This window comes from Emydura macquarii, unplaced genomic scaffold (genome assembly GCF_026122565.2).
Source record: "Emydura macquarii macquarii isolate MOO-44397 ecotype Brisbane River unplaced genomic scaffold, CSIRO-AGI_Emac_v2 contig_3451, whole genome shotgun sequence".
NCBI classification, from domain to species: domain Eukaryota; kingdom Metazoa; phylum Chordata; order Testudines; family Chelidae; genus Emydura; species Emydura macquarii.
Window position 1 is genome coordinate 8,875,260 of NW_027133588.1, and position 27,832 is coordinate 8,903,091.

Genomic DNA, 27,832 nt, shown 5'->3' on the forward strand with positions numbered 1-27,832 from the left:
CAATAACATCACTACAGGATTAGTTCTCCCTGACCGCTCATTTCATTTCTCTGCTCTGTGGTGAATGGCTTTGGCATTTCTTTCTGTTTTGTTTCAGGATAAAATAATGTGGGTTTTCATTTATACCAGCTGAACAAAGTTTAATCCAGTGTGTTTTGATCAGTATTGCAGTTAAGTCCCAAGTCTTTGGCCAAATATATTCATTGCCTTTAGCAACATACCCACAATGCCCATTTCCCTTAATAGCCGGTACATGATAGAATAGAAACCTGGTGTATTTTAAGGGGGATTTGATCAAGAACACCAATCCTTGTGTTACTGTGATATTGTTTTTATACCTGAAGTCAGCTCTATTTCTCTGTCCCGGTGTCATCAGAGAGGTCGTCTGTGTTCTAGAAAAATAAATCTCTCAGATGGCATCACAATGTGTGACATTTACTTGCTGGCTTTTCTTGGGATTCTGGTTCACCAAATACTGTGTGTGTCTGTCCATCTCTCTTCTTTCCACAAGCTCATCTCTTTAGTTTGAGGCCATTTTCCCGCTTTATAATATAGTCTCTTGATCCTCTTCACTTTGTTCTGTAGATCTCTATTTCTGCTCTTCCTATTATACAGTTAGTTATAGATATAACTTTATCGATGCCATTATTGTGTCTTTATAGATTGTCCAGTAATGTTGCTCTAGCCACTAACTAAGAATGAAAGCCATTGATCAGGTTTTTATAATGCTCTCTTTACATCTTTAGTTGGGCAAGAGATTGTGTTTCCCTTCAAATATGGACTTCACCACAGTTTTCCACACCTTTTCCACCTATGTAATGTGCTGTACATGGTGCTACAATGATGACCTCTAAGAGGCTTCCAGAAGTGCAAATTACAGCAGGGTAGAAGGCTATGCCAAGAAGAACTTATCATACGAGTGCTTCATACTCTGTACAAGTGTCCAGGATGTTTCCAATTGCAGTTAAGGATATTGATTGGCTTCTGAAGTCCTAAATTATTTGCTCCTTTGCTGAGAAAGATTGTCTAGTTTTATCCCTTAACACTGGCAAATATGCCACCAGCTTTCATTTGCCAGGTGAAATTTGTGGGGGCAGGTGGTGGAATGTTGTCACTTGCATGTCTTTGTGTACTCTTATTCTTGGTCCATCAGTCTTGCCGCTATTTGGGCATGATGAAAAACTCCTCTTTGTTGCAGTTATTATTTTGTACTACTGTAGTGCCAGAGAATCAGATCAGAACCAAGGCCCTACTGAATCAATCTGCACAAAAAGGAAGACATAGATTGTATGCTCTTTGTGGGGACTAAGACCCAGAGAACCTTCAATCTTTGATCAGCTTTTACTTTGATGTGGACATTGGTATCCCCTCAGTTATTAGTCACTCTAGTTGGTCTTCACTGACCCTACAGTCACAAGGGACGACAATATGGATCTTATAGCCCTAGAGGACTATATCGTCCTTTATAGCCATAGAAATCAACTTTTGTTATCATCTGCCTCCCTTCCCCCCCTCCCCCCCCCCCAATTCACTACATCCCTCCAGTTCCGTTTTCTGACACAGCTCTCTTAATCAGATGCTAAACTACTTACTTTTTTGCTGGAGCTCACATTTCATTTTATTTGATTAAAGAAGGCATGTATCGTATAGTAATGTGATCCATAGACCCATTTTCCTCATCTGTGTTTAGAGTACTTTTGCTACTACTTGGTGTTGGATACATCAGCTTTGATCTATCATGAAGAAGTTAAGTGTATTTTAATGCTTACTATGCAGGCCAGACTTATCTTAAAATTTTATAACTAGTACAAGCTGTCATTTGTATAGGAAATAACCCTGCATTCTCTGTGCAATTTATGTTTTGTTTTTGTTTTGTTTTAAAGGGAGTTTATTTTTTGTATTTGTATTTTGGAAGGGAGGAATAGCTGTAGCTTAATTTCTTGTATTTGACTACATGTTCCTCACATGCCAGTGCGTTTCAGTACTAAATTTAAAACCATTAAAACTGGATGGGGATAATTTGGTTTAATTTTATTTAAGAGGCATTACTTAGTTAAAAAACGTGTCCATGGAAATATTATTTTACTTTCAGTTCATTTTTGTTCTAGGCCTGTGGAAAAGTGTTTTCATTTTTATGTGGATTTGTGTTTCCTATAGATTAAGATGAAACATTAGATTAAAGTGCGCTGTGTAAAAGTAATAGGATCACAGAAATGTCTTTATTCTTGCTTTCTTGAGGTGTGTGTGTGTGTGTGTGTGTGTAAGAGAGAGAGTCTGTGAAAGAAACTAAATGTGAAGCACCAAGTTCTTCACAGACATTTACTTCCTGGTGGGCATAATTTACCAGATTGATTGATTACTGTAGCATTGTGAATTTTAAACAAGAAATGTATCAAATGTAAGGTTTTATTACTCCTGAGAGGAAGTGAGAGGGGGCACGAGTACTTTAAGGATTGTGGTGTTATGAAAATAGAAAGGAAACCCTTAAAATAATATTTTAAAGGATGCCAACGTATGGTGTGAAAGATCTTAATGTTTTATTTTGAGAGCAGAAAAGTTTGTTTAACAGATACAGTAAAAAAATGACAACATCTAAATCTTTGGTCCCACATGATGGGTGTTTAATAACATTCAAAGTTCAAAGCAAGGTTGCCACTTCTTTTTAGTCAAAATGTAGTGTTGGGCAGTGGGGGGAATGTTTTATAAACATCTTTTTGTTCTGCTTGCACCACACTGCTGCTGTCTGGGAAGGTGGAGAGTTGCTGGGAGGACTTGGGATGGAAACCAGGATTCTGTCATCAAAAGACAGAAGACTGGAGTGTGGCCATGAAAAATTTGCATTGAAGTCCAAGATTGGGTAGGTGACAACCAAGGACCTTTTCTCCCTCCCCATGCGCATTGTCATGTCAAAGAGGAGAAAAAGAGACATTTTATTTGACACTGTAGAGAAGATTATTAAACAATGTATAGGGAATGCTTTGATATCCATCTGAAGCTATGGGGCTTGATCCTGTAAGGTGCTGAGCACCCGGGGCCCAATCCAACAAGGAACTTAAATATCTGCTTAATTTAAAGCACATGATGTTTTGCTCTCACTTGGACTTCCCCTTCCAAAGCACAATTTGATTGGAGTGACACATGGAAAAGCCTCAGTAGCCTTTTTCTACAAATTCTTGGGCCAAATTGCAGATTCTTGTCCACTCATGACCATCGCTGGGTGAAGGTGCTGATGAAAGGGGAGAGCACAAAATATTTATTCCGATTTTTCACTGGAGTCATAGCAGCAGCATGAATACTTATTCAAGGCAGTTTTACCACACAGTTGAGCAATCATCTGGAGATCACCATAAGATGCTGTAAAAAGGCAAGGTGTACCAAACCCATGTGGCTCTGCTTTCCTCCTTTTGTGTCAACATTACATTTTAGTTTAGTGCCACAAGGAGCTAGAGGGCAGGCTGAGGGTAAGAAAGACAGCAGGGTAGTAATTAAAAAGGGATGGAGCCAATTAACAAGGGCAGTGTGGGAGCACTTTTCCTTTTCCTGCGTTGCAGGGGAGTATACTCCTCTGTACATATTTAATATTTCTCACAGAAGGGAAGGAATGTCCCTCAAGAAAGGGAAAAGAGGAATATTCAAATTGCTTTTAAGGTGGCTAGTTCCATAACTAAATGCATGGAAAGGCTTCCAGAATCAGTCCACCCTTCAAAAACTTATCTATTTAAATTATATCACAATGTGGGGAACCATGAAAGAGAATGAAACAAATGCATGTTAATACCTATCATGAGTTTCTTCAAAATAGGAGCAATACATTATTCTTTTCAATCTGATTTAATGGAGCCCTGAGTTAAGACTCCATTAGAGGAACAATGTATTTTAAAAATACAGTTATATGGTAACTCCCCCTGTCATTTGAGAAGATTCTTCTACATGAACATTATTTTTAAAAATGCATCATGAATAATTAAATGAAATGAATGAAAAATGCATCTTTGAAGAAACATTTGAGATAAATAGTGTTTTTAAGTTGTCCTACTGTAAGGAGGCCTGTACAGTTTTCAGTGGTTCTCATGTTCTTTTATGGCAGGTTGCATGTCTTGTGCATGCCTGCCTGTGATAAGACATTTTGTAATCGGTTTGTTCAAAACTTGCCAAGGCTTCTTTTGGGTTAACCTGTCCATGCTCTTTCTATGCTTCTGCAGCTTTGTATTGTTGTATCTGAATGTATTCAAAGCAACCTATATTTAAAGGTGTGAAAGAGGTGAGGTTTGTAGGGTAGGCATCATCTTGCAGGTTATTGACTAGGTTGTACTAGTATGATAATTATTAATGTCAGAGCAAAAGACTGACGACGTTCAATCTCTTTCGTTTATCCAAGTGAAGGGTAAGAATGACTTGATCACGGTCTGTAAGTTTATGGGGAGAAGATTTCTGATGGTCAAGGGCTTTTTAATCTACCAGACAAAGGTATAACAAGATCTAATTGCTGGAAGTTGAAGCTAGAAAAACGTATTTGAAATAAATCATAAATGTTGAACAGTAAAAGTTACTAACTATTGGGGCAACTTTCCCAGGGATGTGGTAGTTTCTTTGTCACTTCAAATCTTTAAATCAAGATTTGATATCTTTCGAAAAGATGTACTTATAGCTCAATTGAAGTGATGGAATTGATGAAGGAATTACTGGGTGAAATTCTGTGTTATTCAGTTCTGTGTTATACAGCAGGTCAGACCACATGACTATAATGGTCACTTGTGGCCTTAAAATTTATGAATAACCCCCCTTCCCCCTCAGCCCAAATCTAATAATTTCCAGAACCAGTGAAATCAGAAGTTTCCAAAATTCACCTCCCAACAAATGCTGAACACAGGGGTCATCTATCCTCATAAAACGAACAATGAAACGAGAGATTCTTCATTCTCTGGAACTTTTGTATCTAACGTCGTTACAAGTAACACACAGAGCCTTGCGAGACAGATGCATTAACAGCTGAAAATCTTTCTTAATATTTTCCATTTGTTTACTTTGTATATTCAACAGCATCTTGTGTCATTTTCACTGCTTCCTTAGTAAGTCTGTAAATTCTCCTTTTGTTTGTTTGTTTCACACAGCAACAAGTGAGAGAAGCTTATTTATTAACTTAAGTGATAAGAAAATATGATTGTAATACCAGAAAAAATTTTGAGGGCAGAAAGAGGAGGGAGGTTCCGGTGGGTGTATTATCTGAAAATACTTTAAACTCAAGGTTTTTTTTTTAAAGCACATAGACTAGATTCTGAATGATGGATGGTGGAGGATGAATCCTTTTATGGTAATGATATGTTAATAAGAGTAATTTTTTCCCCACTCTTGTTGTATGTTTTTGAATATACTGAAACATTACAAGGATAATAATTGTCCACTTATCAAAGTCATTCCGTTAAAACCAGAAACTGTTATGTGGATGTCAAGGTTTCTTCTCAACACAAGAGTCATTTTATTTTATACTGAAAAATTCAGATAATAAATATAAACTGTAGGAGAGAGGGAGGGAAGAACAAATATATATTTAAAATAATCATGTCAACACCAATAACATAACTTTCAGTAGCAGAATAGCTTGTTAGGATTTTCTTTTTTAATGCTAGACTATCATGTATGGGATTAATTAAGCTTCTGGGGGTTTACTGCTACTTTTAAGTTAGAAAGGTAGTCTTTGTTCTAAGCGAATATTCCCCTAATAGAAAGAAGCAACAAAGTATGATTTCACCTGAGCATAATGTTTATGATTTCAGTTGGAATTATGCAAAAGCTTAGAGATCTGGAGGGCAACTGAGAGCTTGTAATAAGTTTGGAGAACTTGGCCCCGTGGTTTATTTCTCCCAGAGGGCCGCCAGGAAGTGAACTCCATTAACTAATTGAGATTTAGAAATTCCCTGGGGCTGGCAGTCAATTTGTTCAAAGATGAAGCTTAGTATTTTTAAGGGGAAAGTATTTATGCAGATGGATCCTGTGTGATTTGCTTTGTTGTTTGTTAATTTCTGAGAGCAAAAGTTAGAAATTACACTGAAAGGAAATGCCATCTGATGCCTTTCTCATTGAAGTGGGAAGAAGGTGTGAGAATCTTACTCTAGATAATATCAATGAAAATAATTACAATAACTGTGGTGCTAAATTTCTGTGGTTCTTAGCAAACTAGAAGAGGAGTTTGTGTTGGTTTGGAGGAACTCTTGATATTAATTAGACATTTTTTATTTACCTCCAGTTGCAAAGTACTTTGGCTTCTCTATCCACTGCTGCAAAACTTGAAATGTGAAGTGGCTTAGGAATTATAAACTATAACTTTCTCTACTAGATAAGATTATTTTTTGTAGTTTCAGATCCAGTGGCTACTCAGTTTTGTGGACAAATTCTGTCCTCAGCTACAGGAGTGTAGGTTTGGGGTTACTTTGGATGTACACTGGAGTAACTAAGATCTGTATCTCACAAACACTTTATGCATGTAAGTTCTCCTATTTAAATCAGTAGAACTAGTCACATATGTAAAGTTAAGCACGTACATAACTGTTTGCAACACTGTGGTCTTAGATGTTAATTTGACCTTTAATATTGTTTTTTTATAATTTTCTCATTATTATTTTAGTACTGTGCACTAATAATGTACAGTGATGCCACCCAACAACAGAGGTTTTGGTCAAATGGTAACACCTTTACTATAACATTAACAGTGTTACAATAAGCCACAATTTTCTAGAACAACTGTTTGAAATGTTTCAGTTTTCAGTATCATTGGCTTAGTTCAGTGCGTGTGTGTGGGATCATTATTCTGTAATATCACCGGATTCTTTTCAGGGACATAAGATATTCGAGGAAAATTTTCAGTGATCCTGTCTAGTACCATGAGAGTGAGATTGTAAAATGGATAGCGGCATAGCCAGCTGAGGTGGATAAAATATGAAGAAAAATGGTGAAGCAATAAGTTGTTTGTTTATCAAACTAAGAAATGCACTTATAGAAGATAATGGAAGTGAGTGAAAAGGCTTTGCAAAGGCTATCATTGCAGAATTTGATCTTTTCTACAACAGTCTTTATATTCCATTTCAAAATTTCTGATTTTTAAAAAGTATTTTACTCTAATAAGATTGATCTTCCTAAAATGGAATGTAAAAGCAAAACTAACCATGAAAAAAGTAGTGGATACTCAGGGCCATGAAGCAAACAAAATGCCCTAGTTTAATGGCTTCTCTGTTGATTTTTATCAAGAAGTTAAGGACTTGCTTGCCTCTTCTTTATCAGACTCTCTTAATAAAATCTGTTTCTTGGGTTTTCTCCCGGCCATCATGTTATCTACATCTATCTCAGTCGTCTTTTTAAAATGGGGGAGGGGCACGAAGAGAGAAATGTAGTTCTGTAGGTGAATATCCTTGCTTAAATGGATAATAAAATTGTGCACAAAATGTCAGCATCTGGATTGGAGGAAATTCTGCTTACCTTCTTCAGTATAGGTAGGATGGCTTTATTAACAATGTAATTAGGTAGGTATGGAATACAATTCACTCTGCCCATTCAAAAACCCCCCACCCCTGTTAATTATATTGTTAGACCCCGAAAAAGCTTTTGAGTGGCTGTACCACTTTATGGTGACAACAGCAGCAAAACTCTGTTGTTAATTTTTGTAATCATCACCATCTTACCTGCCACACATTTAGAAAGTGGAACTATACTTCTGTGCAGAGAGTATTTATTTACCATAATAATGAAAGTTGTTCTGTGCAGACAGACACTCTCTGCTTACCAGAAGCCTTTTGACATCAATGAGCTCCATGCTGGAGCAGAGATAAATCCCTGTAGAGCAACTTGCAGAATTGAGGCCTTGGTTTGTAACCTATGGAGCAACTGGCAAATTGTAACATTTAACACCAATATTTGTTCCATATAAAGTTTTTATTTCCAGTAATTGGTCCCCTGCAGTTGTAAAGCTCAGCACAGGAGTTCTCCTGTGTAAAAATTCTGTTAGATATCATTGTGTGAAAATTTGCTCAGTAGCATTTTCTCCCCATGGTATGTTTAGGACTTTATGAAAACACTGAAGGACAAGTTGGCTCCCTGACAGCATTTCAGTGGGCACGTATTCCAAGGCCTTGTCTGCACTAGCACTTATGACAGCAAAACGTCTGTTGTTCAGGAGTGTGAAAAAAACTACCCTCCCAAGCGACACAAATTTTCCCAGCATAAGCACTTGTGTGGACAGCACTATGTTGGCGGGGGACGCTCTTCTGCTGACATAGCTACCATCGCTCTTCTAGGTGGTTTTATTATTTTGGCTGGAGAGCTCTCTCCCATCAACATAATGCAGCTACTCAAGCATTTATGCTGGCAAAATTTATTTCGCTTGGGTTTTTTTGACACCCCTGAGCAACAAAAGTTTTGCCACCATAAGTGCTAGGGTAGACAAGGCCTAAGTTTCATTTGACATTACATTTGTAGTTCAGACACATTGCCGTGGGCAATTAACCCACACAAGTACTTGTGAAGACAGCTCTTTACTGAAATGTCAGCTTGGTGGTGGGTTTGGTAAGCCTGGGGTTATTTCGTCTAGAGAGACCATAAAACAGTGACTTAAACCACCCTCTCCTCCGTTTAGCTTCTGATTAAAAGTATTGTGTTTATGAGATTTAGACAGTGTTGAATGATTTTTACCATAAGCATCATTATTCCTCCCCAAAAATGACATGGTCTAGTAAAGTGATGGGCTAAGCTGCCATCTCTTGCTTCAGCAACTCTGCTACTGGCTGGTCCCCATTTGCTCAGTACCAGCTTTGGATGGGACCCAGATGGAGGTAACAGAAGGCCAAGCTGTATTACCTCCAATCTAAATTTCCAGGGACTTTGTAAAGGATAGTTCTGCAGAGAGCTTAACCCACCTCTGACCTCACATCCAGAATATGCAGAGACTCTTGTGTCCAGAATATAAATGCAGGGGCATTTCTGCAAAGCCATCATCTCCGCCTCTCCTCAATAGTTAGAGAGGTAATTCTGAACCTGAATTTCCAGGGGATGATCTGGACTGACATATCTGAACTGCTGAAGAACTTCATTTTCATTTTGAGTAGACAGATGATTTTTTTCTCCTATACTCTACTTTTACTCAAAGGCATTTAGCTGAGGATTAACATTCTTTATTTTAGGAATCCTCTTGGCTCCCTGTATGCACTTTTCCCCTCCAAGACACTAACAGGTCTGCTTCCAGTTGAGGAAGTTGAATGTAGAGTTCTCTGAAATTGGTTAATGCTACTCTCTGGAAGGGAATCACACAAGAGTATGTTGCCTCCTTGATACTCTGAGCCCTGCTTGGCCTAGAGATTTAGGTGCCCAAACCCAGATCTCCTGTTTGGCAGTACATTTGGCTACCATTTACACTACTAGGTGGTTTGTGGATTAACAACGTTTAATAACACTTTTGCATAACCTGACCCTGATTTATTTGAGAAAAGCGTTTGCAAGTTATCCAAGCCCTATAGAAGTCAATACACTCTCCTGTTGACTGAAAGGGGCTTTTAAGTTTTTTTAAAAAACCTACAATACTATTAAATAAAATAACAGACGTTTTAAATTCAGGGATTTTTTTTTTTAATTTTAGCGTTTAGCTGTGGGTTAGGATTAAATTACCTAGCAGTTCAGGCTGTCTATTGACACTACCAGACACCTGACATACCCACATAAGCTTGAAAATTTGCTCTTTTCAAGTGAATTTACACCACTGTTGAGTGGATAATTAGCAAATTTTACACAAAAATTAGGCAACTTTTTTTTTAACCAAAATGAGCACTCACACTTTGACTATTTTCAATTTCATCCTTAAAATTTTGTTCCAGCTGTTAAAATCATCTGCTGGGCTACCTTCTTTGCAACAGAGGAAACGCAAATGGCTATTAATAGGAAGACAGGATACACTGGGAGTTGCTCCGCATAAGAACCTTGATTTTTAGAACAGGTTGTAGCATTTTTTAATAGACTTTTCTCGAGATATGCTGCTTCATCAAAGCTGAAATGTTTTACAGAAACATAATGTTTTACAGATGGGAGGATTTCTGAGGTCCAAGGCTCTTTGGTAACTTCTGACAAGAGGAATGGAGAGAAACCCAAATTGAAAAACTGACCTTTTTTTATCTGAAAAATGGACATTTCGACACAATTCCATTTCTCAAAATCAATGGAAAAGTTTTATATCCATTCTACACTGGAATGGAAAAAAAAGTCAAAACCTCAAAAGTGGTCACAAAACAGAATTGTTATCCTCTGGCCAGCTCTACTAATAGTACTTGCCTTCCACTGCACGGAAACCCTGTGTCACCCAAAGCATGGCATCCCTTCAGGGCCTTAGTTTCAGCCTGTCATCAGTTGTACATGTGAAAGCTGAATTGATCCTTAGAAATTCCAATTCATTCTCTGTTGTTAATGGCTTGGAAACCATGAATTGTGAATTGGAAAAGTGAATTGACTATAGGTAAATAACTTTTGGCCAAAAATGAAATTACAGAATTACTAACTGTGGTACGTAACCCATCATTTAAATCAGCTTCTGTACCAGATGACTGGAGGATAGCTAATGTGATGCCAATTTTTAAAACAGGCTCCAGAAGAGACAGGATAATAGGGAAGGTCCTCTCCTGGATCAGTAACTGGTTAAAAGTAGGGATGTAAGCTGCTAAACGTTTAAATGGTGAGCAGCAGTCTTACCATTTAATGATTTAATTAAACATTTAATTAAACCCCTGTGGGTTGCCTCCCAGGTCCCGGCCTGGGGCAGCTGTGGGTGACTTCTCCTCTCTCAGGTAATAGCTGGGAGCCTGGGGCAGCTGTGCGGGGAGCCAGTCTGCAGCCACGTGGAGACTTCTTCCCTCCCCACTCCCAGGTCCCAGCCCTGCGGGGACTTCTCCCTTCCCCGTCTCATCCCAGCCGGGAGGCTGCAGCCTCCCCAGTCCCAGCAACTGCAGGATAAGTTCACCTTTAATCATTTAAATGTTCTATTTTTAGACGTTTAAACGGTTAATTCATTAAACAATTTTTTACATTCCTAGTTAAAAGATAGGAAACAAAGGGTAGGAATAAATGGTCAGTTTTCAGAATGGAGAGAGGTAAATAGTGGTGTCTCTCAGGGGTCTGTATTGGGACTGGTGCTGTTCAACATATTCTGGAAAAAGGGTAAACAGTGAGGTGGTCAAATTTGCAGACGATACACAATTACTCAAGATAGTTAAGTCCAAAGCAGACTGTGAAGAGTTACATATCAGTCTCACAAAACTGGGTGATGGGGTAGCAAAATGGCAGATGAAATTCAATGTTGAAAACATAATCTCAGTTATACATACAAAATGATGAGGTTTAAATTAGCTGTTACCACTCAAGAAAGAGATCCCAGAGTCATTGTGAACAGTTCTCTGAAAAATCCCACTCAATGTGCAGCAGCAGTCAAAAAAGCTAACAGAATGCATGTTAGGAACCATTAGGAAAGGGATAGATAGTAAGACAGAAAATATCATAATGCCTCTTTAAATCCATGGTACACCCACATCTTGAACACTGTGTACAGATTTGGTCACCCCATTTCAAAAGAGATATATTAGAATTGGAAAAGGTAAAGAGAAGGGCAACAAAAATGATTAGGGGTGTGATAGAGAACAGCTTCCATATGAGGAGAAATTAAAAAGATTGGGGGCTGGTTCACACTTACTGCGCGATTCGGCGGCAGTCGACGGGAGTTACGCAAACTATGCAGAGTAGTTTGTGTAACTGATGTCGACTGCTGTGCTTCCCTTCTGCACGCTGTTCTCACTGCACTGAGCCGATGGGAACAGCGTTCTCGTCGACTCAGCGCTACGCTACTTCAGGGGGTGGACTTACTCAGTCGACTACCTAATCGATTGAGCAGGTCTCACTGACCGCTCAATCGATCAAGAAAGATCGATCTGGCTGCGGCAATTTTGCCGCCGTCAGTCTGAACATAGTCTGGGACATTTCAGCTTGGGAAAGAGATGACTAAGAGGGGGTATGATAGAGGGCTATAAAATTTTGTCTGATGTGGAGAAAGTGAATAAGGACATTTTATTTATTCCTTCACCTAACACAAAAACTGGAGGTCACCCAGTGAAATTAATAGGCATCAGGTTTAAAACAAACAAAAGGAAGTACTTTTTCATGGAACACTGTCAGCCTGTGGAACTTGTTGCTGGGGGATATTGTGAAGGCCAAAACTATAATAGAGTCAAAAAGAAAACCTAGATAAGTTCATGTAGGAGAGTTCCATCAATGGCTATTAGTTAGGATGATCAGGCATGCAACACCATACTCTGAGTGTACCTACCTCTGTTTGCCAGAAGCTGAGAGCGGATGATGGGATGGATCACTCAATGTTTGCCCTGTTCTATTCATTCCCTCTGAAGCTTCTGGCATTGGCCACTGTTGGAAGAAAGGACACAGGGCTACATGGTCTGACCCTATATGCAGTTCTTATGTAAATTCTACTGCCTTTAGATGATCAAAATTCCCAGAGTTAAGTGGCAGTTTTGCTCAGTAGAGTTCAGCAGAATCTGCCCCTTTACCAGTCATATGCAAACCAGAAGCCAGATATGCAAACCTTTCCTTTTTAGGGTAGAAAGAGGAAAGGATTGTTGTGAAGTTAAATATCAAACAAAATGTTGTAAATAAATAAATAAAAAGAGTGGGAGACTGGATGAAGCAGGCTGAAGTACAAAACACACACAGGATCAAATGCAAAGTTATAGTATTGCGAACCTCAAGAATTCAAAAATCATGAGTCAAGTCCCCAGAAATAAAAAAATCAGTGTAAAATAATGAGATTTTAAAAAAGAATAAATTTGGGGTTCTTTTTACTTTGCCTTCTATATTTTGAGACCTTAGGGTACAGTCAGGTCCTGTTTTTGAGCTTTTTATCTGCTACCATCAGGGGTAGAAACTTTTTTAAATGAAAGATCAGATTGGCAGGTAATCACTTGACTTCAGGAGTTGGGACCAAATCTCACAAGACCTGTAATAATATTCGGAGAGCTGGCAACACAAGTTAGAAGTAAAATGAGAAAGGGAAGGGGGGACATTTAGAACTGATGTAGTGGTTCCATAAATTCTTAAATGTTACAAAATAATTATTCTGTTCTGTTATTGAGTGTGATGCATTTAGTCAATATGGCTTCAGAACAGTATTTTCATGTTCCATGCATATTTTTGTATTATTAGTTTTCTTGATGACAGCAAAAAAAGAGTATCCTGCAGAGAACAGGCAAGCATGTTCAACGAAAGGAACCACTTCATCCTTTATGGCTTTTATTGTGCATGTTTGCTACAGTTTCTGAACGAGATTCATAGCAGTATATTTGGCAGATTGAATACTAAAGCTATGTACCACATTTTTATATTATTTTACTATTTGCTTGAAAATATGTCTTGATCACCAACTAAAAACAAAGCAAAGTCTGTAATTCTGATTACTTGGTCAAAGCAGTTTATCATTTGATGGGGTTTGTATCACTTTAAATCAAAATATCTTTGTTCTGCTGTCTATACATGAAAACAAGAGAGAGATTGCATATTGGTGGTGCTCAAAATTTACCGTAAAGGATCCCCGTTAATCTTTCTATAGGGTCCCTTCCTGCACGCAAGGAAGCACCTTTTGAGAGGTAATGATCACCCTTGACTCCTGGGAACTCGGTGTGAGAGCTGAGGGTACAGGATTGGGCCATTACCGCTCTAATGCTGTGCTGATGTAAGGCTGCTTGTAAACTGAGAGGTTATGTAGTTTCCTGAATAGGGTTTAGTTGATTTATTTGCTAGAAATGTCTTTAATAAAGGGACGTGCTGCAGCTTTAAGTAGCTCTCGCTGTCTAAGCATCAACAGGCATCTTTGCCAGCCCTTATAGCCGTTGTTTCTCCAGTCATGCCCACCTAAGTCAATAAGGCATTGACAGGCTTGTGTATGAAAAAGGTTACCTTTTAGTTTGTTTTATGAATCAGAGCAGATGCATAACTTGGCAGTGACCATTTCTGTCCCTCCCCTTCTTTGCTTTATACAAACTGCAGCCCCCCAGCTCATTGCTGTCTCGAGCCCCCTCCCCCAGCAGGGAGAAGTCATTACATGAACAGATCAGCTTACCAGTTGTCTTCAGTGCCGTGGTTGAGAGCAAAGCTCCTGGTAGTGCAGTGAGTGAGAAAGGGAGAAAGTAGTGCCTAGCAGAACTACAGGGCTGTGATACTGAGACACAAGTGCATCTGCTAGCTGTTAGTATTTGGCAGAGGGATTTCTCCTCTAGGGTAGCTCTAACTTTGGGTAATAATGTTTGTCAGCTACCTGATATTAACATTGCTGTACTTTCAAACAGCAGCGTTAGCAAGACCTGAGGGAGAGGTAAGCCTAGTGTAATGTCTTGTCAAAAATTATCGTCTTGTCAGAATTGAATTTCCTCTTCTATCTGTCAACAGGGATTGTGAATGATTTTTATGTTGTGTAAGACTAATGTACAGTGTTACATTTTAGAATTGCTTTGTCTGCTTCTGTATGAAAATAGTTGTTTGCAAAATCCTGTCGCTGCTAAAATTAAACTACCTAGTGAAAGTCAGCTTGATTTTAATTGTCACACAGAGAACACATCATGTTTTGTGGATTTTCATCTGTTATATGTAGAAAAATATAATAGTGTTTACAACTTTATCTGGTGTTTGTTGATGCTCAACAGTGTTACGCTCAAGTATTCAGCAGAAAGATGCATGGCTGAAAAACGTTTTTACTTGGCTTTTTTGATGTAAAACACTGCAAGTCTCCTTGTATGGAATATATTTATAACTAGTCTCTGCAGTCCATGTGTGTGGGTTGTTAGAATAATAAATAAGAGATAGAAAAAGTACCCCTGTTTTAGAATTTATGTAGTCTCCGTAAGGAGGGATTTTGTCATATTCCTATTAATATGAGAATACTAAGTGATGGAATGAAACCGTCATTCCTATACATTTGAAATTACTGCTTGATTTGCTAAATGCACTTTTCCAGGTTTTTGCTCAGATCAGCATAGTTCTGTATCAAGCCCTTATTGCATATTGAAGCAGAAAATTTAAAATCCATGTAGGAAAGAATTCAGCAAACATAATTATATAGATATGAAATATCTGTAGTAATGAAGTCACTGGGAAAAACATACCCACTCCCTGATACATTTTATACTCTTCTCTCACAACTCTCTAACTAAAATGTGATACTATTCTTTAATAAGCCTTTTTTGTGTAAGTATATCAACAGTATGCAGAGGAGCTAAGTCACAACTAAATCTTCTGAAGGATGGCAATTCAGCTTTAAAGCTCTGACTTTTGTTATTCTGGTCAGAAGGTTCTGATAGCCCTATAAAGCCCAGAGCAATTACTTTCCCTGCTAAAAGAAAGTGGAGATAAACTGAAAAGACATCTAAGTCAAAAGCTGCTTGGTTGACACTGGTTAGCTCATAACTTTAGATAGAGAGTGCATTTTGCTTTCAGAGTGGTTTGAAAAAGTAGTAATAGATGTGATTTCCAGAAACAAAGTCTATTTTAATGAAATCTTGTGCTGGAAAATGTAGTCTTTGATCTAAGTAAGAAAGTGGGGAAAAGTTTTCATTGGAGGTTCACGGAATTTAAAAGGGCTGACGTTCTGAGCGACTGGAAGCTAATCATTGCCCTCTAGTTGTTACTGAGGTTTTAACTTCCCTGTTGATTGTTATTGAGTAAAGAAAACGATAGATGGACTCACCTTACCCAGGCAGAGGGACTTTGAAATGTGTGGTGGCTCATATGGAAAATATTTCTGTCACACTGCATGCACATGTGGTCTTCAGAGATCCATATAAACAGCCAGTCTAGAGCAGCAGCCGTGTTGCCTGCCAGTTATCCTTGTTAGTGAGTAAAATAAAAGCAATGCTGTGTTCTTACCTGGAAATGAATTGCTACAGGAGAAGCACAATGTGAATGTTTTAGCACTGTAATCCTTATGCCACATACTTAATATTGTTGTACTGTTTACTTGAGTTTTTCAGCCAACATTGCAAACTAAATATGAAAAGGGGAGAGGAGCTATATCATTGATCATATGCTTTCCTATGGTAATGAGAAGTTTGCTTTTTTAAATCTAATTTTATGCCTTATTATGAAACCCATATAATAATTAAAATACACGTCTGATAGTGATGCGGTTGTTTCTTTGTCTGTGAGTTGCCAAAGACCACCAGCTAACCTTGTGTATTTTTCTGCTACAGCGGCAGAATCTTGGCTACATATTTATTATCTCTCTAGGAAATTATTCAGTTAGGATTTTTCTCTTGGTGGATAGACAATAAAATAAAAAGAGGGAAAATAAGTGAGGAGCCATTTTAAAAAGTAGCCCATATTATAGTGTGCAGATTTAAAGTATTGCATTTACTTCTATGAATGTTTGTATTGCTTTATAGTTGTGTGGGTGTGTATTTGTTAAAGGTCTTCTCATAAAAACATCAGCATATGATGGTCCTTTTCGTGCTAGTGTGTTGTCTCCTGCATTCTAATGCTTGCTCTTTTGGGTATTCAAGAAATGTATGATAAAATAATGAAAATCCAGCTGTTACAGTGTCTTCCTTTGTGAATCTTAAAGAATTCCTCATTGTATTTGTCTGGTTATTTCATGCTTTTTTTTTTAGTCATTGGAATAGGGATTGACTCAGCACGATGTCACTTAAACTGCATTGCGCCACTTTTCCAATCTTTTAGGTTATATTTTAGGATCAACATTTTTTCATCCAGAAGGGGAATGTGGTGGTATGACCTTGCAACGCGTTCCATGCTCACGCTATCGCAGTCCCAGACCCTTTTTTGGTACTGTGTGCGAGGAAATTGCAACTGTCTTCACTCATAGCTGGATGCTCATAATGTTACCTCATTCCTGTCTCAGCCTCTCTGGAGGTCAGAGTTCAGATTCCTTCTCTTCTGAATGTCCAGGAGCAGTTGTCCCCACCAACAGACTATACAACTAGTTCCTGTGACTAAGAAAGAAGTAAAGTTTATTTGGCATTGGATAGATTAACACAATGAGAAAACCACAAAGAAGTGAAGCAGACTAAATCTATCTGCATTTAACACTGCAGAAAGTGCCGCTCTCACTTCTTATTTTTAAAATAACGGTGAAGCAAGACTTTTTTGAAAGGCTGTGTTTTTGCAAGTCCTTGTCATTGCTCCAGTGAGACTGTTCACTGAGCTCCACTCTGTCAATAGAAGTCTTCTCCTCTCCTCCAGAGCTAGCGTGTCTGGCCTCAGCAAGGTGGTTATTCTCGGAATTCTCCATGTTGCAACCGGACGTCTCTCCTCCAGTAGTTCTGAGGGACTTTGTATGCCCATGTGTTAAGCCTTCGTTAGCAGGCTCTGCATTGCCTCATGCCTTGGTTCGGACATCAGCACACAGTTACAGCATATTTGATTAAAATCATCATCCTTTCTGTTTCAAAATACTCAGATTTTTAAACGTCCCCTTTGCAGTTTGCAAGGTGTATATCTGTACATTTCAAAGGACTCTTGCACTTCTGTGAGGGTTAAGTCTGTTCAGTTGAATACTCAAACCATGCCCTCCTCTCCCAGTGTGGTGCATGCTTTTAGCATAGGAAGGTCAAATTGCACCACCTTACATTGAGAAGTACATTACTCCTTGAATAGTCCTATTGATTTCTATAGGTGTCAATAGAGCTGTCTTGTACCAGCTGCGAATCTGAATCCAAGGGAGTTGAGCTATAAGTAGTGAAGTATAAGAGGAGGTTTCATAAAGCATATTGAATGTCTCAGAGAATGACAGACAGACAGGTGGTTCTTGGCCTTTGAATCACAACATGCACTGAGTCTTCTTTTTCAGATTTTTTAGACGTTTGATAGAATTTCTTGCCCATTAAAAATCTCTGTGGTCTGCAAACTGGTTGTCTTTAACACATTGTAATTGAATTCCTACACCTTGATCCCACAGTGAGTTCCATGCTAAAGTTCCCTGCAATTGCATGGAGCACCTGTAGTTGGTGGAGCTTGAACTGGCATAGGGGTGCACCCAAATGGATTCCCTAGCAGGCCGGTCCCCTAAGGGTATGTCTACACAGCAACTAGACACCCACAGCTGGCCTGTACCAGCCGACTTGGGCTCGCTGAGCTCGGGCTGTGGGGCTGTTTCATTGCTTTGTAGACTTCCGGGTTCTAGGACCCTACAGGGTGGGAGGATCCCAGAACTCAGGCTCTGCTCGAGCCCAAAAGTCTACACAGCAATGGAACAACCCTGCAGCCCAAACCTCATGAGCCCGAGTCGGCTGACACGGGCCAGCCCCACGTTTTTCTTGGCTGTGTAGACATACCCGATGTTGCTCATGAGCATGACCACTACCTTCAGAAAATAAAACCTATGTGCAAATACATAAATCTTTACAAAGAAATTCCCCCAGCCTGGGCTCCTTAGGACACTCTTATTCAAATCTGTGTGACTCAAAACCAAGGGCACATAGTAAAATGTCTGGATTTTTTTTTTTTTTGGTTAGTATTGTTTGCGATTAGCATTTTTAAAATTCTGCCTGGCTAACAATAAATAGGTGTACATTATAGACATGGCAAAAGAAAATTAACTTCAAATGTAAAATAAGCATTGCCTTCATCTGTATGTGAACTACACGTAAAAGTATATTTCTAGCTGAGCTTTTGGTGCATTTAAATAGTTGAGAATAGGCTTGTAAACTTTTTCTGAATCCTTTTCAGCTCTAGGATAATATTGTGTCCAGGTAAAAGGATTTTTTCTGCAACCACTGTAGTAACTGGATTTGTTAAAGAAGCAGAACTTCTATTCAAACAGACAGGATGTCATTGCTTTGTACTTCCTACAGCAGTCACCATGAAGCAGAGAAAATCTTTAACCACATTCTTAAAGGCTAATTTCATCAGCTGTCTGTCAGAAATACAACATGTTTTATTAGTTTAATGGTTAAGTGTCAGATCATCCCCTGTGAGTTTAGGCATGGAGAGGATGAAGACAGCTAAGTGAACATACAAAAACGGGGAATAGAATCTATAGGTCTTTATATCCCTGCCCTCTGAACCCACAGAAAATCCAGTGCATGAGCTGTGGAAGTTTCAGACGCTTTGATTTAGCTGGGTGGAGTAAGAGTTATTGAAAGGAGAGAGTACTTTATACAGCGTCATGGATTGCAAAACCAGGAGGAGATGCAAAGGAATGCAGCTGACCCCGTGGGCATCAATTCCATGCCCACATCATGGGATTGCAAACCTCAGTTCCTGACTTAATGTTTCCCCGGAAATGTCATAACTCTTGGAGATACAGGTCCTTGCTTTGTGGGTGGCCAACACATTTAACAGAAATACGTGGCAAACCATCCTGGGTGGCCCTTAAAAGTGTCAGTTCAGTTGCTTATCTGAACCATGCAAAGTTTGCACTGAAAATCTTGCGAGAACAGCCTTTCTCGTAGTACTTCAGTGTGTGGGTTTCTTTTTCTAATGAGAAGCAGGAAGTGCAAACATGCATAAAAATAAATAGAATATATACTTTTCTTTAAAATTAGACTAATTTGTTCACACCTAAAAAAAACCCTCTTTGGTTCAAATTTAAGGCAACGTTTCAGGACAGTTCCTATTAACTTGAATAAGTTTCCCATCCTTAATTACTCTCTCCCCCATCTTGCAATAGAGCTGAGGTCCACAGTGCCAGCTTCTAGCTGGGCTTTAGTTTTTAAAAATACATGTACATTTTTAATTCTTTGCTGGGTTGGGTGGTGGGAGCAAGTCATTTAACAGCCTTCTTTTAAGATATCTTCAGGTTTTGTATTGCTCGGGTAGTAGTCTTACTTGGCTGACAGGTCTATTTCTGAGGTCAGCTTTGTGACTCCCTTTCCATACAGTAGGATATAAATCATGCTCTCTCTCTCTCTCACTGTTATGAGAAATGGACCATGTGAGCAAGTGAAGAACCCAGTAAACAACTTCAGGCCATGAGCCTTTTAAATGTTTTCCCTGGTTGACTGACATTTAGGCTGTCATAGAAGAATTCACCCTGCTCTAGGGTGCATGAGCATCTTTCTTAGCATGCTCAATGGAATCTTCTGGTGTCATTCTAAAAAGCCACACACACTGTGTCAGATGCTGTGTCCTTGAGATGAGATAGTGTGCAGTATTTAATTAACTTGGCAGCAAAAATAGGCCAATGCCTTTTTAGGCTGTATATGTGAAAGCAGCATGTCATGGGGCAGAAAATTAATACCCCCCTGCAAGTCTGAGACTGCACCTGGTTTACTGCCTTCAACTTTCTATCTATGGTACTTATGTGGCTCTAATACTGTAGCATCTGAGTGCCTCCCAAACTTAATGTATTTATCCTCAACATTGGTGTTTTTAATGGGTCTATTAATTAATTTATTTACAACACCCCTCTTAGGTAGGGAAATGCTCTTATCCAAATATTGCAGACAGTTTCTGTGCCTCAGTTTCCTAAGTGACTTGCCCAAAGTTACAGAGGAAGTTTGTGGTGGAACAGGGAATCGAACCCACTTCCCAGACTAGTACCTTAAGCTCGGCACTAGCCTGCCACTGAGTAATCTGTTGCTTTAACTACTTGGCCACTCATGATTTACTGTTAGGCTTTAGGCACCTCATTACCAGAAAGAGGAGAGCTTGGACAAGCGTACCAAAAATGATTAATGAGCTGGAGAGCTTGAAAGTTTTAAATTTAAATAGTTTGGCTAAGTAATGACTAATGTGGGAACAGAAAGAACAATACAACGGTATTGTCCACAAACAAACCACCAATAGAACAATTCTTAGAATGGAATGCTCCCAAGGGAATGTGTAGGAGGCCCATCACTCAAAAATATATGACAGGGGAAAACACACTGTTGACTAGAGGATGTAATAGATAATCTAATCCTATATTGGCAATGGGATGGACTAGATAACCTGATCCTGTGTAGGCAGGGGATGTGGTTAGCTATCTCACCTAACAATGTATTGAGAGGGAGGTGGACTATCTAACCTAATAGTGTACTTTTTTCCATCACTAATTTCCATGGGCCTAATATTGACCCCAATACCCTGTCAAGGAACAGTGTTTCTATTCCCATCTCTCCCACTCTTTTGTTATGTGATCTTAAATAACTCATTTCACTTTTTTGTGCACAAGTTTTCTCATCTGTAAAATGGGGGAAAACTTGCACTGATACTTCTGAGACATCAGCCCTCCTAATATGCAGAAGAAATTTCCAATGAAGTACCATGGAGTGTCTGTGGAGCCTGGGAATTTTGCAGAGTCTTTGTGAATGGGCAACTAAAGAGGCTGGATTGAACCTTTAAGATTTACAGCATATCTAACAAAAAGTTCCTTTGGATGCACTATAAAATTACACTATTGAGATTATAGTAAAAGCAGATAGTAATTTATAATGACAGTTATTGCCATCTCAGTCATAATATCTCAGAGAGATCTACTGGAGCTGAAAATCAGGACTGTAAAGTGCACATCACAACAGCACATCCAATCTGTAAATATCCACTCTGTTTGTTGTTATTGCACATTAACACTACGGAGATATGGCATACTTAACTGATACTCTCTAGTCATGTGCTTCTATTGCTGTCTCTCACCTTTAACTTCAGTATTAGTACAGTTACCCTTTGCTATAGAAATGTATGCTGGAGTGATTTACCACCAATAAAGTCATCATTTATGTTGTAGAAATAACTCCTAAAATTATTCTTTCACATTTCATGAATTTTTCCTTTTTCCCCCCAAGATCCTCAAGAATTCCTCATTCCTTCCCACACATTGACTGCTCTTGGATCCCTTCCCCTCCTCCTAGGAGAAGCCCAGGGTTGAAATATCAGGAGTACTGTAGGTCTTAGTGACGTGCAGTGGCAGTGAGTTGTGAATTTACCGTGGTAATAGCTTTTGATCCAAAGCCCATTGACTTTAATAGGTGTACATTGTGTTTCTTGGTCATGCTGCAAGCATCTGAGAAATACAGATTAGGTTATTACAATACTTACAACTTCTAACTATAACCTCGTACTTGCATTGCACTATAGGTTAAATTCATTTGATCATTGGCAAGTAAATGGTTAAGCTTGATTGGTTAGCTCATTTGATTCTTAAATTTCATAGACCATTTTTCCAGAAATCTTTTCTCTGAAAAACCTGTTGGATCACTTACTAGATAAAGACACACGTTTAAAAAAAATTATCATGAATTTTACACATGGAAATATCATTTTGTCGAGAAACTAATAGTGCAGTAAACACTTTTTTTATTGTACCATACTATTGGTTTACTTGCTTTATTTAGATTTTCTTTCATCTTTTGCTTTAAAAATAATAATCCACTTAAAAACACATTCATCAGCATTTAGTCTTAGCAATGTAATATTAATGGTTTTATTTACTCTGGCATAGCAAGTTAATCTTGAGTAGCAGAAAGTTTCTAAAAATGTTAAGGTTTGATCCAAACATGTTGAATATATAAATGGAGCGACGAATGTACAAGACAGGGTAGTTTACATTAAGATGTATTGAAAGATACTCACTTAAAAAATGCATGCCACCAAGGCAAAAGAATTCACTATAATTACTTTTAAATCATACAGTTGTTATACAAATAGTTCTTTCTTCTAAAGATCATTTCTCTGGTTTTCCTATCTCTTTATGGAAATGTTATAAGGATCTGATTTTCAAATGCTCTGATGTATAATGAGGCATAGGAATGTTTAATTAAAAGAATGAAAGTTCTTGTAAACTCCTGGCTGTTGCCTGTGTTAGGTAATATCTCCTTTTATCAGCTCCCTTCTTTAATATTGTGATTTATATCTATTATGTACAGTAGCATTTTGTATGGTCTCTCTCTCTGTACACATTTTGAAGAAGATCTAAGGAGGCGGTTGTGTTAATGGAATTACCCAGCTCTACCTACTAGAACTTTTCTGAAAATAAGACCTGGCACACACAAAAGGCTGCTATAACTAAACACACACCCTGCTGTTAATGTCAAGACTGTAATTAACTGCAAGCTTTCCTGCAGGTACAGTGATATAGTCGTATTACTAGCAGTGCTCACTGGGCTGCGGATCAGAGTCCATAGTTCAGGCATTAGAGGTAATTAAGCAGTGATTGAGTACTCAAAGCACATTTTCTTTGTGTGGTTGAAATACAGTAGAGAGGAGAAGGGCTGGCATACATCAATTGTGATCTCAACAGCACTGGATATACGTGGCTTTCTCGATTATGCCTTCTATATGACTGCTCATTGCTGCTCAAAGGACAGCATCAGCAATCCAATATCATTCTTTGGTGTGTTTTAAGACACCAACATAGCAATTATATAACTACTAACAGCTACCTTGCTTCTCTTTAAAGACCCTTTTAAAATGAGACACATGGAAGTGGAGAGAGAGAGAGAGCATTACATTAAAAGGTCTATCTGTCTGTCTCTTCCTGAAGCTATTGATCTATTTCTTCATGGTTGCCAAACACTTGTTTTCCCTGGGAGTAGAACTGAGTGTGGATAAGAAGGAAGGGTATGTGGGGGCAAGGGTTTTTGAAGAATTCTCTCTCTCACACTCACCCCACCAACTCACCCACCCCTGCCTGGAGAGGTGGTAGGGACTGTGAGTCAATCTTCACCATGGAAACCACAGAGCCGCCATTTGAGGAGATACAGTAGGCCGAGGTCAGTTTTGAATGAATTTTCTCCTGCCCCACAAGTTCTTTTTTGACAATAACTCTTTTTTGTTTAATTTTTTATTAGTTTTCCCCCCCCAAAACTTAAGTTTTTATTAAAAAACTGGAAAACCCCAAAGTGTTCAGTTGATACTTTAAACCAAAATGGGTATTCATTCTTTTTAGACAAAAAACTCAAATATTTTTTCAGACATATTTTTTGGGTAAAAAAATTCATTTTCAACAAAAACCCATTTTTCGTTTTGTTGAAAAAATGTCTACCAGCTCTATTATTTAACTGGTCACAAATAAGGGAAACGTGGCAGTAAAGATCTTGGACATTTGATGTTTCAGTATATGAGTGTTTCCTTGCTCTTTGGCTATTAAAATTATGAAAACAATGGTAAAAATATGTGGGAATACTACATTTTAATATCAAAAGTCAACAACTTTACCAGAGTAATTTACCCCCCACTAAAGAAAGATTTTTTGTTTTGCTCTCTTAGGTTAGTATTTTATTATTATGTTCCTTAGCTTTACTTACACTGTTGTTGTTAATTGCTGATGAAATCAAGCAGTATCTTAAAGTTGGGGCATTAGGACAAGGTAGCATTGACACATCTGGCGTATTGGATTATATTGATGATGCGGTTTATATTAAATTAATGTACTGTACTTGAATCAGGTCTGGAAACCATTAATAAAATGTAACTGTTAGAGAGACAATAGACTGAAATTCCTGTAAGATAAGCATTTAGTGGGTGGGAAACGTATAACATCTGTACATGAGTAAAACACTTCAAACAGATGAGCTCTTGCTTGTAGGTGCTTGAAAACTGAGATTTATTTTAGTGCTCCAATGTGCAGGTGATAGCGAAGTATTATAGCCAGGGTTGCCGAGTGCTCTGATGAGGGCTCTGAACCAATATCTCTAGAAAAGCATAAGGACACAGAATGACCATGTACACAGCATTTATTGTTTCCTTGTTAACTGGGAAACTATCTGAGGTGATCTAGTAGAGTTACATGTTCTCGCCAGTTTTTTGAACTAAAAGTGACTTTGTTAAACATCTGCTTAGGTGTCTAGATACTGAATAGCTGGTTTCCCCTGGGGCATCTTCAGCCAGGCTCCCAGACTATTCTCTTAACATTTTCAGGGTAGGGTGGGTGTTCAGTGCTGCCTAATGTACCAGGTAAGCAAGGTCAAACACATCACAAACGCGTCTCTGTGTATAATACCAGGCATATCTTCATTGACATGCCTGGTTTCCAGAACAGTGCAGCAACAAACAAACCAATAACTAAAAATAACTGAAAGTTATTTCATTTTGGCTCTTCAGCAGTTGGCTGAACTATTGTAGCATGATGCAGGAAGAAACACCAACTTAATGGAGAACAGTGAGCAGAAAAATGATGGACAAGAGCTGTATACGAGCGGCATTCAGAAAATGTCCAATCAGCCCAACTTCTCATTGTGCAGCCTAGCCCAATATGTGACCGAAATTGTTTTGTCTTTCTTTTAAATTTAGCAGCAGTTCGTAGTATCTATCTAATCAATGTCAGAATTACTAAATGCATCACTAATATCATGCTGATTTATTTTCAGTGTAAATAACAAAAATGATTAAGGTATGCAGTCACACACCCAGATAGTGGCATGATAATGCTTAATATATGAGTAACACTGAGGAGACTGCTGGGTTCTTAGCTAATGAGTTCTTTCTTTCAGCAAAATATAGAAAAGAGATTGAGGGCCTGATTCTTGTTTATACTAAGTCCCCTTTACTTTATTCTGGTAATATAAAGGGGCCTTGGTGTGAATGAAAGGCCTGAATCTATTGAGTTTCATTCAGTTTCTTTGTGTGCAGTCCTTCCAACTCCTAATGGGTCCTAGACAGGCGCTCTGTCCTTTTTGATTTGTTCAATGGTTTAGGACCATCATTTATCCTCACCAGTGAAGTGCCATAAAAATAAATCAGTGTCTTTGCCCAAATGCCCCAAAATATCTCTCTGTAGTTCCTTCACTGTTTTCCATGAATACACACATTTTTCTCTTGCTTTAATGATCTGGAGAAATTACTTCACAGCAGGTATTAATGAGAAGTGAAAAAGTTTGTCGGCATTTGATACAGACATACAATAATAATGTTAGAAATATTTGAAAGGTATTTGGTGAGAAATGGGTCTCTTCCCTATAGAGCCAGCACCTGGTTGCCATATGCTAAGAGGATAGGAAAAGAGAGAGAAGCGTAGAAATATTATTGAAAAGTTATGTAACACAAAAGGCTGCAGCATTCAGAAACCTCTATACATAGACAAACTACTAGAGTTAGAGAGCAACACTGCATTAGGCTGGGTTTCAGTTACAATGAAGACTTGGAAAAACAATTAGACAGATTCAGCACATGCAAAATGAATGGGGAGAAGAGTGATCTTCCCGGAGAAGCCAGTAGATCTGGCTGCCCATGGAGGGGAGAGCGTTCTTAAGATTTATAATGTGTGGCTGTGCTCCACAATTATTGCTCCTGTGTAAGGTGCAGTGCCTTGTGGAGCATCCATCCCATGGAGTTGTGCACCACTCACAACTCAGGAAAAGGGAAAACTAGGTGGGAAATGTGGGGGGCCTATTCAAGGTCTCAAAAATGCATCCCTTATAGCTGCAACTTTGCATGACTATATCATAAAGAGTTTCAGAGTTTTGGGGTGGAGGGCTAGCAAACAGATCCAGCATAGGAATCCCTCATAGATCTCATGGCCTGAGGAACATCTTTGGATCCAGGAATGCGTACACCAATCAGCTTTGGGGCTTTGATATATTTGTAACCTATTTAGAACTTTCCAGACTGCCTGAGGCTCTAATTTTGTTATGCTCAGGTGAATCTACGGCATATTTCGTAGGCCACTTACCTTCTAATAAACGGATGAAGTGCTTCATCTTGAGTTTGAAACATCAATCTCTATGATCACTGGAGCAGACATTGCTAAATAGAAGAGTTCGGATAGCGTGAGATATATCTCGGAAACTAGGGAATGAAAAGACTTATTGGGCCATTCAATATCTCTTCCTGGGAAAGCACGATTATTCCTTCTAGAATGATTTCTCTTGTTTCGATCAGTAACATTTCTATAATCCAAAGTCTTCTGTTAGAGCTGCTGTGGTGGAAGAAGATCCTAACTAAGTGACTGGTACAGGCAAATGCTTGTTTCTAATGGTTGACTTTTTTTCTTGATTCCAGTAGAGACCTTTGAGTTGTGGAGTTATATACGCTAAAGTGGCCGTAGGGAAGCTTGACTCCAGTAGTTTAGCTAAACACTCTAAGAGACAGAAACAGAAGACCTTGCCTCTTGGTGCATTGTTGTTACGGGTTTGTTGTTTGATCAGAGGATGTTAGGGTCAGGGCTCTAGCCTTTACCATGAAATTTAGAAAGTTGAGCTGGGAAAAGAGATTTATATGGCACATTGATATTAGTGATCTAGAGCCCTGACCAGCTGGGTTTTGGCAAAGATAAACTCTCTTAGCTCTTCTGACTGTGCTGCAATTAAGTTATTTTCTATGTAAAAAAGCATTTTTGCTGCCAGAGGCCTAAGTAGGTAATTTTTCCGATAGCAGCGATGATAAGTGTTTGGGAGAATGCACAGGCCAAGCACCAGGCCCTTCCATCAATGTGGTACTTCTTGCAGGGAGGACCACAGAGAATTCCTCTTGTGATGCTGCATAGCAATGCTGAGAGGGGGCATTGATTTGCCAGAAAGTCCCACTGTAATCCATAACTATTACGTTTTTGTGGTTATCCATGTTCTCAAACTCAGACAGACAACTTTAGATTTCCTGCCATTGCTCCTCGCTGTTCTGGTTCTGGAAGGGAAAAATCCCCTTATAATGGATTGTCTACATGGCCCCGCAGTGTGGATTCCAGTGGTTTGAACTGCTGTGCACACCAGATTGTTCCATTATAACTGCCTGTGTAGACTCTGCTAGTTTGCATCAACACAGTCCTTTTAATTTGTGCTAGCAGAGTCTACACAGGGCAGTTACACTTTAGTGCGTGTTGCAATTCACACCTCCCACAGTTCACACTGCAGGGCCGCGTAGACAAGCACAGTGACTGCAAATG

At 38.8% G+C, this 27,832-nt stretch overlaps 1 protein-coding gene across 3 annotated transcripts in view; it reads left to right on the forward strand.

The window, feature by feature from the left end:
• Positions 1 to 27,832, forward strand: part of THSD4 (thrombospondin type 1 domain containing 4) — a 597,500-nt gene that overhangs the window by 362,786 nt on the left and 206,882 nt on the right. The window contains exon 1 of one of the 3 annotated variants that reach the window (XM_067534794.1): positions 14,289 to 14,398. The exons of the other annotated variants lie outside the window; for them this stretch is intronic. Within the exon in view, the coding sequence (XP_067390895.1) occupies positions 14,327 to 14,398 (72 nt within the window). The 5' untranslated portion in view covers positions 14,289 to 14,326. Of the gene's footprint in view, positions 1 to 14,288; positions 14,399 to 27,832 lie in introns of those variants that run through there. 3 annotated transcript variants of the gene reach the window in all.